The 17,051-nt window shown below is 39.8% G+C and overlaps 1 protein-coding gene across 4 annotated transcripts in view; it reads left to right on the forward strand.

The window, feature by feature from the left end:
• furina (furin (paired basic amino acid cleaving enzyme) a) overlaps positions 1 to 17,051 on the forward strand; it is an 85,195-nt gene that overhangs the window by 37,371 nt on the left and 30,773 nt on the right. For all 4 annotated transcript variants that reach the window (XM_067590647.1, XM_067590671.1, XM_067590654.1 and 1 more), the window contains exons 3-6: positions 5,072 to 5,170; positions 10,894 to 10,989; positions 13,978 to 14,106; positions 14,335 to 14,411. In XM_067590647.1, coding sequence (XP_067446748.1) covers positions 5,072 to 5,170; positions 10,894 to 10,989; positions 13,978 to 14,106; positions 14,335 to 14,411 — 401 coding nt within the window. The remainder of the gene's footprint in view (positions 1 to 5,071; positions 5,171 to 10,893; positions 10,990 to 13,977; positions 14,107 to 14,334; positions 14,412 to 17,051) is intronic.

Here is a 17,051-nt window from a genome sequence, read left to right on the forward strand (position 1 = left end):
GGCAGAGGGTAATATGATGTAAGCAGGAGAATGTTTTTCTGTGCAGATCAACAAGATGGAGCAAGAATTCACACTAAAGTAAAATATCAACTGGAGAGCAAAACTGAGAGATCGGTCATTTAAAAAAAAATCCAAGAAATAATTGTACAGAAGTAGGTGAAACGTGCAATCAAAAGTTTAGAAAGTCAGTTTTTAGAAAGAGAAAACCCTTGTTTTTGTGCCCACAGTCACAAAACATTTGAACCAGATAGTGATTCAGTTTGGGACATTGTGTGTTATTTGGGTTTGAACTGAGGCACTCTGGATGAAGGATGGTCACTCTAATCACAATGTCAAACTTCTGCCCCCCTGTACCTGTTGAAGTCATTGGGGTATTTCCCAGCTGTCCTGTTCACTCTAACACTCTATATTTCACCATCGTATTTAATCTGCTTGTTTTTGTCAACACCATTAGATGGTCTAATCTAGCTTCTTCTGAACAATCGAAGTACACAGTCGACTGTGCCAAGAATCATAATCTGTATTTATAAACACAGTGGAGGAATGTGGCCAGTAGCTTGTTGAGAATGACACTGTGTTGATAAATAAGGTAGCACCGGTTTGCCTTATAAGGCTTCATAAATTTAATAGTTTATACCTACCTAATTTGTGTAATTGATGCACTTTCTGCATGCCAGCCACCACTTCACCTGCATGTGCATCTCTGTTGTGGAAATGTGTCAAAAAGTTTTGCTGTAACTCTTGCAGACAAAGTGAATGTCTACTTCAAGGCTACCAAAATTGTCCATTAATCATATGTTCTTATTAAGATTGCTTTATTGTCATTTCTCAGTACTTGCATTCATTGAAATGAAATGGATCCTCTGTATTTGACCCATCCTGTATATGCTCACTAGGAGCAGTGGGCAGCTGCAGTGCCGCACCTGGGGACCAACTCCAGTTCTCTTTGCTAGTGCCTTCGGTCAGGTGCACTGACAGGAGTATTAACCCTAATAGGGCTGTGCGATATGATCAAAATCTCATATCCTGATATAGGCAATTTCATTTCCAGATAATGGTACGTATCACCATATAGCACATTTTCTGTAAATTCAATGTATAAATAGTTTCTGGTCTGTGCACCCCCCATCATGAGCACATGCTGCGCGCGCGCGCGCGTGTGTGTTAGTGTGTGTGGAGGGGCAGCTCCGCCCTTGCTGAACCACAGAGAGCAGAGGAGAGTAGTGTGACCATAAATGACAGCAAAATGCAGTAGAAACTCTCATTCTGAGCTGAAATGAAACAAGTGCACATAGGTAAATAACATATATAAACATAGTCTCTCCTGCATTTTGCTGTCACTTGTGGTCATGTTAGTTTGTTGTCTTTTCTTCTCTGGTCTCTTTTTCACCGCGGGCAGGGCTCAGCCCCTCCACACACGGAGCTCGGTGGAGCAGAGGAGAGACAGACAGTGGTGGGGAATTGATGACAACTACGCTAGTTACTTCTGTTACAGTGCAATAAAAACTTCATGAGTAAAAAGCTGTGCAAAAGATGGACAGACTCCAAATGAAGAAAAATATTGCTGTGAAGACTATGATTTGCAACACAACAAAATAAACAACTTTTCTATTGTCACACAATAGAAACAGCCCTAAACTTTAACGTACATGTCTCCGATGGTGGGAGGAAACCGGATCACCTGGCGGAAACCCCATGCAAACATGCGGAGAACATGCAAACTCAACATAGAAAGGACCTTGGATGGCTGGGGTTCAAACCCAGGACCTTATGCTATGAGGCAGCAGTGCTAACCACTGAGCCACTGTGCTGCCCAAGTATATAAATAATATAGACTGAAAATAAAACTAAAGGTCACTGAGTAAGGAGAGGCAGAATGACTGTTGTAAGACAAATAATTAAGGGGGAAAACAATGAGTAGAGAACATGTAGTTTGGCAGAAAGGCAGACCAGCTGTGCAAACCCATTTCCAGGTGTGCGGGGGCAGCGTGGTCTGCACTGCCCTGTTTTAAAAGAAACTGCTGGTTATGTCCAGCTGCCACTGTGGCAGGCTGTGCCCCTGTCCTACCCGTTCACCGCTGTGAGTAATTAGAATCCAGCCTCATTATATAAACAAGTTGCTGAACTATTTTAGGAGGGTGTATCGTTTGTGCTTGCGCACGGCTCATTTTCTCAATTTATCTCAACTCACTGATGCACAAAGAAAATATGATAATGCCCTACATCCTGATGCCCCCAAAATAAAATGCAGTTAAAAGTTAAAATGCGAAGGAAATATGCCATGATTGATTTATCTGCAGTTTAGCCTCTTCTTCAAGTGGAATTTCCATAATCCACCGGCTTTATTCTTGTCAGTCACAGCTCCATATAGAAAACTGTTTCATATCACTTTATTGCAGCCCCAAACCTCTTTTCCAGTTTGTCTCCAGACATTGTTTGGCTCTTTGTAAAACATAATTGTGTCAACAGTCACTGGAGATGAGACACCAGACCTTTTGATAAGTGTTTTCCCACAAGGTAAATTTGGCAGGCGTGGAGGGAGCAAACATGCAAACAAACCAGCAGACAGTAATTTTCCACTGTCTGTTACCGTGCATTTTAATGAGGTTGATGGATTAATGCCTCACTTCAGTAATAGGCCACTCGGAGAGCACCAGTTAAGCCTGTTCTGCTCTATCAGTGCTCAGCTTATCGCATCAGTAATGGTCACTCGCAAGTCCTGATCCGTCTGTTTCCACATTTTTCCCATCTAAATGTTTTTCCAGTGGAAAAGCAGTTAAACCCCACAGAAACAATGTGGTCTCCGGATTAAATGGTCAAAAACATAAGCTTTTAAGTGTAGTTGCTGATTGCCAGATGACTATTGAGCTGCAGGGTGGACATTTAGCCGTACTACAATGGACTGACTTCTGTTAAGTGTGGTGAGAAAATGTGAGTGAATGTGTTTGTAACAACTGAGCAGTTTTTAATGTGGGGTGACCTCTAACCCTGTATGTGTATATGTGTGCATTTAATGCATGTATACAAGTGTTTGTCTTGGAAAAAATCTTGTCCATTGCTTGACTTGTGCCTGTGGGGCAGTTGTGGAAGTGTCCATGTAAAGTTTTCTACCTGTTGTAACATCTAAGGAAGTTAGTTTCAAGAAGACGAAGGAGAAGTAGCTTTTGGGATCGATCATAAACCTTTTGAAGACTTGTTAAGAATTCAACCTTTGAAGCCCTTTATTGGTATACATCATTGATCCGTGATGATCAAAGCATTCCAGGAGTTATTTTGTGATAAATATTACACCCATATTTCCTCATAAGATATTGATTCAATCCCCAGAATTACTTTTGACAACCTCCAGATGTTTGTGGACTTACCGCACTTTATCAGATGGCTTTACTTTCAGGCGAAGAGAGCAATTAAGAGTAGTAAAGCGGGAAAGTGGTTTTCTAGTTGACAGATAGTAAAAGTGGCACTGTTTAATAAAAACTCAGCATGTGTTGTGGCTGTGTTACAATCTGTTGACGCTGCTGCCGTTGGACATATTGGGGTCTGTGTCTTTTACCATGAATTGCATAAATTCTTACAGAATGGAGAGTTTAGAAATAAGTTGTTTCTCTTTGATTCAGATGCGCCGACACCAGAACCTTCATGTTTTTCCTCCTTTTTTTTAAAACTACATCGCACTGTGCTCTAAATAACTGACATTATGTTGCCTCTGGTGTGACTTCATGCGTGATAGAAAATACCTCTCTACATGAAAATGTGCCCAGAAATGCAGATTGCACCATGAAAAAACTGTGATAAGTGTGGACATTGTCTGAGCATCTGAGTTTCAAGAATGTTTTTTTTATTGGTGTTAATGGACCCTGACGCTCTCCATCCATGTCCCACCTCCCAGGCTCTTATCTTGGCTAACACAATGGAGACGCTACCTGCTCTTATTCTTCTCCTCTTCAGAAAAGGGACCATCGGCTCAGCTAATGCCTTTGGATGTCAGCGTTTTATCCCCTTTTATATCCTGCATTTTCCTTTGGTCTCGTTCTTTAATGGTTTTACAAACACGGAAACACACACACACACACACACACACACGGACTTGTGGTTGTGTTTCCACCTCTGAGCTGAATATCACTGTAAAGTGTGTCTTCGCTCTTGGTTATTTCCTCCCCATTGTCCACTGGCTTTGTGTGCAGGGGCTTTTTGTGTGTGTCAGCCTGGCTAGAATTGGCCTGTTTACTGTGATTAAATGGGAGCAGAGGAGTTTGGGGACTGAACCGTGCCTCTTTTGGAGTGAAGGAATGTTGCAGCACACACTGCAGTACCTCAGCTCTACATCAACCTTCGCTGGGACAAAAAGCATCCCAGTCTGTTTACAAAAATGTTTCTTTTCCCCCCTTTTTTTTACACCATATATACAGTATGTACTGTATATCTATGTTTATGCTGCTGCTAAATATGTTAAACTGTGTGTACTGTGTGTGGTGATAATTTTGTTTACAGCTCTCAATTTAACTGCATTTCCCCATTTTCTCTTTAATGAAACCATTAATTAACAATTCAGAGCATATTGAGCAGTTAAGAGCATCTGAGTACTTTCACAGGGTTTTGATTGGTCGGCTGCTGAACACAGTAGTTAACTCTAAATGTTAAAATGTTCCTTTGGACTCCTTTAACATTATTATCTAACTTGATAACATGCGCTACTCTACCCTCTCTTAGTCTAGATTAGGGCTGCAACTAACACTTATTTCTAACATCAATTAGAAGATATCTTTTCAATCAATTTACCTAATCTAAAAACTCCCCAAAGGATTCACATTTACAGTGATGTAGATGTTGAGAAGAACAAACAGATCCTCACATTTGAGAGCCATTGTTTGGTATTTTAAATTGTCAATACATTATCAAATTGATATTCTGTCTATTCAGTGATTCAATCAATCACTGTTTTGTAGTGAATACTACTCTGGACCAATTCTGCTAATTAAAGCAATCATCATTTGTAGAGGAATTGTTAGATAACAGAGAGAAATGTAAATGCTCTTATGTGATAACTGATGTTATCCTTTTGTCTTTTTAGGTATTTGGTGATTATTATCACTTCCGGCATCGTACACTGGTGAAGAGATCGCTGTCAGATCACAGGGGGACACAAGTCCGTCTACAAAAAGATCCCAAGGTAAGAAGTTTATTTCAGGGGCTACGATTGATGGATGTTGATGAGACTTATTGCTTCAAGTTTCAACATCACACTTGTGTTAAGTTGCAAACTGGACCACGACTGGCTTCCAAACTATTTGTGATGTCACAAATCCTGCTCATAGGCCCACACCTTAAAACTGGATTTTCAGTGAGCGCAGAGAAACTTTTCACCTTCAGCAGATGAAAGTGAAAACAGTCTTTTAGTGTCAAACTCTACACAGTGAAGCTCAAACATTCAACTGTAGGAACAAGAAGAAAAACATATTTTTGAATGGAGGGTGGGTTTAATAACATTAAAAATACATTTCTATTCTAAAAACAAGGAACCGCAGTAAAAACATGACTTAAAATAAAGGAACAACCTGAAGGAAAAATCAGCTTCTAGAGTTGGTTTCATTTTAACAGAACCTCAAATAAGAAGAACATTATAATAATTTCAGATAGGCCTACATTAAAATGAGTATATTGACAATAAGGATACTATATGTTTTTACAGTCAAACATACAATAAGAATACATATCCTGCATCACAGCTTTAGTTTCATGGTAGACTATAATATTTTTGGTTGTTTTGTGTAATATCCGCAAACAGAATAACGTCTGGTGTTGTTTTGACAGAAGGGTTTTGGACTGGATTCTGTTTATCCTCGGCATAAATAAATGTAGTTTTCACCTGACAGCAGCACTTCAGAGCAGTGTCGTATCTGTTGTTTGTCACTGAAACAGACAAAACAGTCTTATTTTGCTCTCTGAAGCTCGCTGTCAGTGTGGAAATTATTAATTGGAATTGCTGGCTGATATTTAATTGTTTGTGCTCCTTCATGGTTCGCTTGCTGACGACGCTGTACATCATGACTACATTTAGGTGTTTTAATTGAGTGCAGATCTGGCACTTTTGACAGCTGGCATACCCAGAGCGCAATCAGCTACAATGAACAATGAATTGCAAATGACTCTGGCTTTACATAGCCATAGCCAAAAGAGATCAGTTATGAAAATGCATTGATTTGATTGACTCTAGTACTGATCCAGCACATCAGTTCAGGTCCCTCTACTCTGTAGTTGAGTCTCCGTCGGGGTCTTTGTCTCCTCGCTGATCTGAGCTCCTCCTTGTGTTATATTTTCTTCTTCTCCTAATGATGAAGCCCACCAAGCACTTGAGAATTGTGAGAAAATGTTTCACACTATTTTCTCACAAGATTTTTTCTTCTTCTTCCTGCCTTTGTAATTTCAGGAAATCATATTTACATGTTTACATTTAAATTACCCAATTATTTGAGCCCGCCTCACTTGGAGACTTGTTTAAAGACGATTAAAGCAATTGAGAAATCTGCACATAAATCGGTAAAAACAATGATATACCTCCTTTAAAAAAAAGTGAATGCAACCCGCCTTAAGGTGTCACTGGCCGATGGCTGTGTTGCCATGCTGTGTGGCCACAAACCACAGGTGCACACTTGGAATAGAACAGCTTCTGCTGTCTTTGTCAGCGTCCGTGTTAGAACTAGACCACCTCCCTCTTTGGGATTTCCTTCAGCGCTGCGGCTCTATTTCCTGTTGTTGAATTCCTTTTTTCCCACAGCACCTCAGAGAAAGTGGAGCGTTGCAATTTCAGGTCCCCCCGTCTACTCAGGAAGGGTCAAGTCAGCTTCTCAGTGCCTACAGGAATTTACAAGATTTAGTGTTATCTGTTTGTTGTTTTTTTTAAAATAAAGACAGCTTTGCAAATGCTGCAATAGCCTGCAATGTTTGCTAATCCTTTCATTTATTTTTTTTTTTTAATGGACTCTCTCCAGTTTTAACAACGATGCATTTCTCTAACTGTGCTGCAATTAATAATCTGATCAAAGCTTTTATAAATCAGCTGATCATTGCAAATTTGATTCACATTTGCATCAACCCCACAGTTTTCTTTTCATTTTTGAACATTGCAACAATATTTCTAATAGGAGGAATTTTAAATCCTACAGAGAGACCATCCCCACAGCTTTTAAACTGGTTGAGATGAAGCCTGAACAAAAGGCACAGCAAACTCTCTTTGAAGAGTGTCTAATTACTGACAAAAGCACCTGGACCTCTGCCAGATCTCATACACTGGCTAACAGAGTCCTGTTAATAGTGTCTATTGAAGACTTAAAGCTTGGGCCTATCTGCTACCTCCATGCCTTCTACTGCCTTCTGTTTTATTTATTTACTTATTTATTTATTTGTTGTTACGGGGAGTCCACCTTTGCATCAGTGTTTTGTTTGGTAAATTGAAATGTGAGAAGGAACAGGACAGACAAAGCAGAACAATGAGCTGCTCCAGAAACGTTGGAACTTCACCATTCAGCAGTTTGTTTGACTGCGCTCAAGGCTTTTATCACCAGTTTCATTACTGTGACAAGAATGGTAGCAGCTGTAACATGATAAAGCTTTAACATTAATATAAATGACAAAGCTGCTGAGCTGTACTATAACTGGTATTACCATGTTCCCTTATGGTAATGATGCTTTAGCTGAGACTCTTATTCAGCCTCAGAGGGACGATACTATGTTTATATAATGAAGAAGGACAAAGCAGTGGGTTGGGGAATCTATTTGTTGGACGGATAGGACTCACCGCCTAAACATTACCTGAGCAGTCTCTTCGTGAACATTAGTTCTGCATTGGATTGGTCTGGACGTATGAGATAGACACCGCTTTCCATTTTCAAAGCTCATTTATAATGAAAATGCTGTTTGTCAACTTCTGTGCTCTGGTGTTCTGTCACAGACTATTAAAGGATTTCAAAAGACCCCTCACATAAAAATTGCAAAGTAGAAAATGGAAATGTTTGTTGATGTTACACGCCTGCCAAAATTAGGAAATCTATTCAACATGAATTATGAGTTTGGCGCTGAAAAATAAAACTTGTATTGTTCCTGTTATGGAGACGGAAGAAAACATTTAGTTAGAAATAAGGACTTTGGTCTCAAGTCCGGTTTACTATTCTTTAATGTACCATAGTTAAAAGGATACTCGTTGATGTGCTATTTTGAAAAATATTGGTGATTAATGTAAGGGTGCTATCAGGGACATACTGTATATTCCTAAAACATACTTTTAATCTCTTATACTTGGATTAAAGAAAGATTTTAGCTGTTATTTGTGTAAAAATGCATGAAACTGTATGGAAAATAGAATATTTTGTTCAAATGTGGTCTCTATATAATAACTTAAAATTCATGATTAATTTTAATCTTTCATTTATTGCTTTCCACAGATTAAATAGTAAAAGTACTGAAGTAAAGATAATTCCGATTATGCAGGAAGTTGACGGCACAAACATCCTTGTTGTCTGAATAGTTTATGAAAACACCCAAGCTGCTTATCTGTCCTCTAATTCCCTTACATCTAGGATTAAATCAGTCTCCTAAATAAGTACATAAATAAGTGGAAAATCACAACTTTGCAGAGTTGTGATTCACATTTCCAAGATCTGTGTATGGCATTAAAATGACACATGGTTGCACAATTTAGAGGAAAATCACTGATGGTGATGATGATTAACAGTCATAAACAGCCATATACGTAACTTCCTGTGAAGAAGTCACGCAAAGACCCTCTCATGTTTTGAAAAGAGGATTATTTTTTCACTGAATTCCTGAACCACGTATGTGTGAAAACAAACGTTTCATGTTTGACTGAAAAGCAGATAAGGAAATGTGTGAGGGGAAATCACACAGGCCGCCTTATGACGTAAGAGAAAATAGTTTATATCTGACTGAAAATCACATGGACTAGTGTAATGAAGTTGAATCTGTGCCCAGCGTACAACCGAGTCTTTGTGACTCTGATTGTAGACAGCCATTTCAGTTGATACTGCCATTTTCTTAAACAGAAAGCCAATATTAAAGCTTTACTGAGAAGAGTGCATCAACATCTGCCTTTCTAAACTGTCCTGTCGATCCTCCTCCCTGTGCTAAATTAATTGGGTGTAATAATAATGTAGAGGAGGTTTGTGAATCTTTAGGGATGTGAGATCCTTCTAAAAATTTGATGTGGATCAAGATGCATATTATTGATTCAGTGAAGAGCTGCTGATATGGTCGGATTCATTTTAGATTTAATATAATTTGATCTTATTTCTGCATAGGGCTCGTTGCAATGCAGTTTACATAGTTTTAAAAATAGAAACATCAATGTTGGCATTATTATAAGAATAGCAAATATATATATATGTGCCTCCCTCTTCCTAACAGTCTCTGACATGCTGTACCACCTTGATTTATCTGCTCATTGTTTGTCTGCATTTCAAAGCAAGAGAATTTACCAGAAAAAAATACAGAAGCAGTAGCACACAGGTATTTATCAGGCAGATAAGATTTCTGTGCTTCCTCCAAAAACAAGAGCACTGTCTGACAACACAAAGAAAAAGTTCATAGTTAGTTTCCTTTTTTTTTTTTTTTTTTAAACATATTCTCTTCACAATTTGTATTCTGAATGTAGAAGTAAAATGTCAGACTCACAATGGCTTGAAAATGGTTGGCTAGTTTATTTTGGTCATCATTTCCTCCTTAATCAAATACAGACAGCTCACAAGTTATTTCCTCTCACCCAAGAACAGAAAGCACATGCATATCAGTGGCATATTAGTTGACCTTTTGCAGCTTGAACAGAAGACATGAATCTAACTTTGGCAGTGCCAGGGCCCTTAAAACCACACTGTCCCCCCCTCCCCCCAAGTGCACATGTTCAGTGTGAAAAAGTTTTGTGTGTAAATTGCCACAGCGGCACCTCACAGGGCTGACCTCATCTTCCCTTTAAGAATCAGATGAATCCAAGTGGAAACGTCTCCTCCACTTAGACTGATTGAGCTGCTCACCAGCGAAGGGAGCGACACCGACGTGAACTTACACACAAACCTCTCGGCTCCTTGAAGTGAAATTATTCCATTATAGCGTTACATTATGGTAGTGTTGAATTGGCAGCGCTTCAATGTAGCAGCTAATGTGACCTTCATTACTTCTTCCCTCTTTACTCTTGTGTCTCTAGTGATCTGCAGAGGCGGAGAGAGAGAGAGAAAGAGAGAGGTGCGCTGTGATTTGGTTGTCCTTCACTTCAGGTGCTCTGTCCTTGCGGCAGGCAGTTCCGTCTCTCTTTTCAGACATGTTTTTCTGTTCTCGTCTACCCGGGCGTTTTTCCTGTTAGCGAGCACAGTTCTGCAGAGGGAGTAAGATGCAGGCTCATTTTCACTGTATGCATTCTGCTTCTGTCAACACTTTCTGCAGGAGCTCACACACCACAAAAGCTCACTTGCCTGCTGCAGACTGGGTTACTGTTGTGTTGTTAGGCTCTTACTGCATTTGTAAGTCTGTGTGTATATGTAAGTGTGCATACATGTTTAGTTGTACCCATAAGCATAAATGGGCACATCCCACTTTACACCGATCCAGAAATTTTAATTAGTCTCGGGCTGCTCTGGAATTCATCAGTGAGTCTCATTAGTGAGGAGACCACGACACCCCTGTGCCTCTAATCTCACTCTGTCTGCTGTCATCCTGCTGAGAATTGGGATCTCTATTAATTCATTTGACACGGTGACCCTCATGGCCAGCACATAATTGTTTCTTTTTCTGTTTTTTTTTTTTTTTTTTTAAATATTAAAGTTTGCAGTGCCCTTTGCAGCAGGGTTTTGTCATTCACTCTTTTTTCTACATGTGTTTTTCTGTGTTTAGGTGACTTGGGCAGAGCAACAGGTGGTGAAACGGAGGAAAAAGAGGGACACCTTCGTAGAACCTTTAGATCCCAAATTCAGAGATCAGTGGTACCTGGTGAGTATGAACACAGAAACTCTATTGAATAAACAAGTACGTGTGTGGGGCGTAATGCAGTACTGCACACTGGTGGAGCTTTTTATCTACCTAAAGTCAATACAGGTAATTAAATTTGGGACTTTGATGTTTCCCCTGAGTCAGAAGACAAACCTGTATGAATCCAATATGTGGGCTTTGTGGAAATGCTGTTGTGTATCTTGTTTGTTGAACAAGCACAAATCTGAGTGAGTTCACCTAAAGGATTCAGCTTTAACAATAGCGAAAACGCACAAAGCGCCTTTGAAATCTGAATTGCATGCTTTTTGAAATTGATGGTTTACTTTAGTCCATAGACGGCACAGCAATAAAGAGAGGAAGCAGAGAGAGAGAGAGATAAAGAGGTGATTCATCTTGAAGCTCTATGGTTTTCAGTTGATTGATTTTTACATTTGACTTGAAGAATGTCACTGATACATTGGCCTGTTAAAAGCAACAGTAACAACCCCTGAGATTTTCTGTTCAGCTCCACTCTTCCTTCAATTACTTCGAGGGTGCTTTAGGCAGGAGGAAGATTCATGGTGATGCAAAGCAGACTTGCATCACCAGTTGTTTAAAATATCTGTGCTTTAACAGAGGCAGACTCTGTTCCCGGTGTGTTGGAGTAGTTATTAGCAGCTTGAAAGGGAAATGTGTAGATAAAAGCCTACTGCCTGGTTGTATCAGTGTGACTAGAAGGAACAGATTGTGCCATACGCTCATAACAATTCATAGAATTGAAGGGATAATGAAACCACTTTTGGTGCTTAATTTAGTCCCTCTTTTATTATTTCTTTAAGCACAACTTCAAACAATAGTTAGATAAATGACCAATTGATATATTATAATTTGGCTAAAAATACTATGAAAGAATTACGACTAAAGCCTCTGTTGTGCTATTTATGAGTGTGGTGCATGCTGTGGTCCTTAAAAGATGTAGACGTTTGAGTGGAAAACATCCAAAGTCTGTTGGCACCCCATGAGGTTGTAAAGCTCATTAAACACCAAAAGACATGAAAACTGGAGCAACACCTTTGCTTCTCTTAAAGCCTTTTTCACTGTTGGGATCAGCTGTGCTTTGAGTAGAATATAAACATTTCAACATGGGGAACAAAAGAGCATGTGTACATGTTAGTTGTTAACCAAATAACCAACCAGCATTTCAGCATGTTAGGTTAGAATTAATCTGAGGCTGACTGGAATGAGGCCACAAGTTTTAGAGGTATTGCATCATAAACTGGAATTTTTAACTTGTAGGTTATGAGGATGAATCCTCTGGGAATCATAAATGTCTGCACCAAATTTAATGGCAAACCATCCAAAGGATGTTGAGATATTTCATTCTGTTGGACTGATTCCCTGACAGACATACCTGGTGTCATGCTGCTAGCATCGCTAAAGAATAAATAAAGACTTTCAGTGGCCAGTAGCTCATTGTAATCTGAATCACAGAGCATAACATAACAGGTTGCTGACCAACTCTTTGCCTAATGGAAAGAGAAAATACATTAAAATCTTCAAAAATGCCAATTTGATCTGGTTTACTTTCAACTCATAAACTCTGCCAGGCTTCTAATGGTTTATTTCACAGTTCACATCATCATCATTTCACATTGATTTTACGAGCCTGCAGTTTATCTCCACATCTCAGTTGTTCTGACAGTTAATACTAATATACACTAATGCTGAGTGTGTGCAGTTTCTTAGTTGCAAGATAGTATCTCACACTTAAACAGTATGTTAATATATTGAATAAAAACATTGAGGTAAGCAAGTTCCTCTGCACTTTGCTGAGTTATATAAAAATATTATCTTTGTTTCTGATTATTGAAATACACTCTGTGTATGTTAAATAGGAAATAATTGTGGTAATATATATCCTGAAGTGCAAAGGTTGTCAGGTTGCTGGAATGTGCTGCCGTCGTTCTCCCTACCCAGCCTCTCTCTCCCGACAGTAAATAAGTCTGTACCTCATTAAAATTGAACCTGGCTGGCCAGCGGAGAGTGTGGGTAAGCCTGTTGGCAGGGTGTCCTTGATGGACAGATGCTAATGGTCAGCATCTGCTGTGAGTGACAATGAATATTTGATGTTCTTTTGATATTTATCTAAATGATGAGACAGATTTTTTTCTCCTGATAAATCATGGACGAGATCTCAAGCTGTATGTATGCTCACATGCTCAACATGAAATCCATGCAGAGAGAACATTGACATTAAGGGTGAAGGAAAAGAACTTGATGAGCAGTTACTCAAAATGAAACTTTGTACTCACTGATTTATTATTCACTCAATGTGCCAGCCACAAAAGGCTTTTCTCAATCTGAATCAGAATTGCAGATCACAACTTTCAGCTTTAATTGATTTTCTTCTTGATGGTTTAAGTGTCAATGATGCTACAAGGTCGGAACAATCCTCTCCTATCTGATGGAAAACATTTATAAGGGTCGGATATATAAGAGGAAAACGCAGTGGATGGTGCACCAGACACATTACATGTAACCAGCAGTACACTTTAAAAGATGAGCTTTGAACTAGATGAAAGCCAGACATGGCTTTTGACCAAAGGTCAAGTTGAATGTCAAAAGCATATCAAAAAGCATACAAAATGATTACTGTGTGCCATCATCCAGTTCAGTGCTGTTTTGCTATGCTGGGTATTAATAATGAATGCAAGCGTGGCACTCAGAATACACTCGCTAGAGAATAGAAATACTCTTCGTTACCGTGCAATACTGCCTTCCTCTCATTGGGGAAACTTTAGCTTTTCACTAAGGAAGAAGAAATTCAATAAGCAGCGTCTTTTTCCTGGATTCTTCAGACTTTATCAAAATGTCTTAGAAGATTGCCTTTAAAAAAAAAAAAAAAGACTAAGCCACTCCAGATTTAGTTAAAAGCACATTCTTGTCAGCTCTCAGGTGTCTCTCACATAATTAGATTCCATCTAAGCTATTTGCTTTCTCCATCCTCAGTACAACGGCAACCACCGTGACTTGAATGCCAAAGCTGCTTGGCAGTTGGGCTACACAGGTAAAGGGGTGGTGGTGTCCATCCTGGATGATGGAATAGAGAAGAACCATCCTGACCTGATGCAGAACTATGTGAGTACAGCTTTTAAATGAATAGAAACACAGAGAAATTGTCAGCAGGAGACAATGATAAAGATAATAAATAGAGCAGATTGAAATTGAGTAATTTTAGGAATGATTGCTGTGTACAGATTTCAAGGTTTTTAACGTCTGCAGATTTCTTTTACATAAATGCACCAAGCTGATTTTGCTTTCCAAACTTCTGCATCTGACTTTAACGGCTTATCTGATTTTTCTTAGGACCCGGATGCCAGCTACGATGTGAATGATGGCGATCCAGATCCTCAGCCCAGATACACGCAGCTTAACGACAACAGGTAGAAATCTGCGCAGATAACATAACATTTTTGATTTTAACTCCTCTCTTTGTCTTTTGACCTACCATGAAGCCACCCTGTTGTGTTTCTCTAAATGCAGACTGTGTGGGGGACATGTCAGGATACAACTGCACTTGCTCATTAGTTTGTCCCCCTCACTGTCTGACAGGTGATAGTTGACATGTAAATATGGCCTCTGGCTGTTTCTCACCCATTGTTTAGGCAAAGGGCACCATTTATCAGAACGTATCCAATTAAAGGTTGTAGCCTAGGGGGTTTTCATCTAAGACATTATAATTTTCTACCATTTAATTGTTTTTACTTTCCCAAAAATGGGCAATTACAACATAATCAGGGTTTTCCCTGGATTTTTTTGAGACAAAGGGGGCAAAGGCTGGAGAATGTGGGTAGTGTAGCGTACATGGTTTGTGTGTGCACCTTTAGAGTGTCATGCGCTTTGACAGACAGAAGTATCCATAGGGATTTCAATTTTATACCAAGATGGAACAAAATATGGGGAAAAAAAACAAGGATTCGAGTCATTAATAGAAAAGGAGGCACTATTTTCAGTGCCTTGCTCCAGTATACTGTGTGCCAAACCATTCACTGATGTCCTTATTCCACTGAAATATAATATGAGACAGAACTGGCAGATAAGATAAATGGTCCGCAGCCTTTTTATTTTAAAAAGTTAACTGCATTACTTAGATTTATTTAATTTGTAAGCATCTTACAGTCTTCTGCCTGTATGAGAATAACAAAATGAGGGGGAGGCAGAGTGTTGTTATTGTTATGTGTTGTTATTAACATTATATCTCCAGCAGTGGAGAGCAGCCTTTCTGCTGCACCGTCAGCTCCGGGGAAAGACATCGCTGTCCAAAACACTGAGCGGGCGCAGGGCTGTTGAGGTGAAACAGACTGAGCACAGAGTTGTTTTCTTCACCTCAGAGTTGGTTTGTTTAATGCTGCAGTGTGTGTTGTTCAGCCAGTCTTGTCTTGAGTGTGTGTGTGCTATAGACTGTCCGTGTGCTGCACTGCCCTCCAGTTGAGTTTCGCCTTTTTTCGTTCCGTCAACATCACATCCCGGAATTTTCAATACAAAGGCGGTGGCCAGTAATACAAAGGCGGCCAGCTTTTGAATTAGATCGGCAGGGAAAACCCTGATATTGTGAATCATGCCCTCATCTCCATGTTTATGGATTTGTTTTGGCCTCTTAAATCAGACAGGCACCACCAGGGTATTTCTATTTCCTGGGTAAGTAGAGTAAATCTACACTAAGATTAAGGTAGTATGTGAAGAAAACGGCTTTATTGTAGTGGCCTCTGCAGATGGCATTAGGAGTTGTTTATCACCACAGTGATGTCTTGTAGAGAATTGATTGAATTAAGTTCATCAGCATTAATGAAACAGAACAAATCTCTTGGCTCCGGAGGGCCCCTGCTCGTTCTCCTTCAGTCCCATCGCCCGTCTGCCTTCCGATTTTAATTTCTGATTTGCTGTAATCTGCTGTTTGTGGGCCTTTGGCTTGAGAGGCTTTTTTATCTAGAAGCTCACCATGATTACTGATGATGGGCAGAGAAGATTATAGTTAGGCATGGATGGAAATCAAAAATGGCCAACTGAGACAAAAGCCCAGAGCTGGCACCATCAGTATACTACACGTACTGTAACTGTGCTAATGCTGTTTAAATTTAGCTTTGAGCCTGTCAAGCATATAGGAGGTGGTCTTATTGTAGATAGTGTGTAATTGTTTTCATACTGAAAGTAGAATTTACTTGTTTAGAGCAGAATTACTCACAAGCACAGTTATCAGTAAAAGTTTTTGGAAACAATATGCTGTCGTTTTCTTATTGAGCCCAGTAAGAATGTGTTTTTAAAATTCTTTGTGAGTGCCTGAAACTGTTTTCACCACTGCCATCAACAAACCCCTAAACGCTGGAATTTCTTGTGGAAGAATGTGGGAGAACATCCCGCCGGTGCAGCTCCACAGATACAAAATCTATGCCAAGGCACGCTTAAGTTCTTCTGGCGGCTCACAGTGGCCCAGAGCCCAGCTAAGACACTCACTATTGATGTTTCCTTCGTTTTGGCTGAACCTCTTTCCAGCCCTCGCTCACCTTAGCCCTTATCTCTCGCCACCCAGCTCTCCGTGTCTTCCTTGTGGCAAGACCAATTGAGAGGGAGCGTATTTGTGTGTGCCTTACTTTACAGTGGGTTGGTGCAGATGCATGTGTAAACAACCTGTGGGCGGGCATGAAACTGCAAGGCTGTGTAAGACTGAAAGTGTCTGTTCCCCGCAGAAAGCCTAACTCTGTTCACCTCCATAAAGCTGTCTTTCTTTCCCAGCATACGGGCAGCAGTGAGGATGGCTCAGTAGCAATGTGACCATTCACCCTCATGTTTATCTAAGACAGCATGCGATCTAGATGTTTCTCTTTCCAAGGTTTTCCTCTGACTCCTATCAGGATGGTTTCCAAATGTGCATTTTCTGGATTAATCCTGGCTAAACTGGCACGGAGTCTTTCAGAAATACTCAACTCATTGACTGATTTACTTCAACATAATTTAAACTATGACTGAATGGCTATATTCACCATTTGCAATGAACATGCAGATATTTTCTTGATGATGATTCACAG

This window comes from Thunnus thynnus, chromosome 1, assembly GCF_963924715.1.
Source record: "Thunnus thynnus chromosome 1, fThuThy2.1, whole genome shotgun sequence".
Classification (NCBI taxonomy): Eukaryota; Metazoa; Chordata; class Actinopteri; order Scombriformes; family Scombridae; genus Thunnus; species Thunnus thynnus.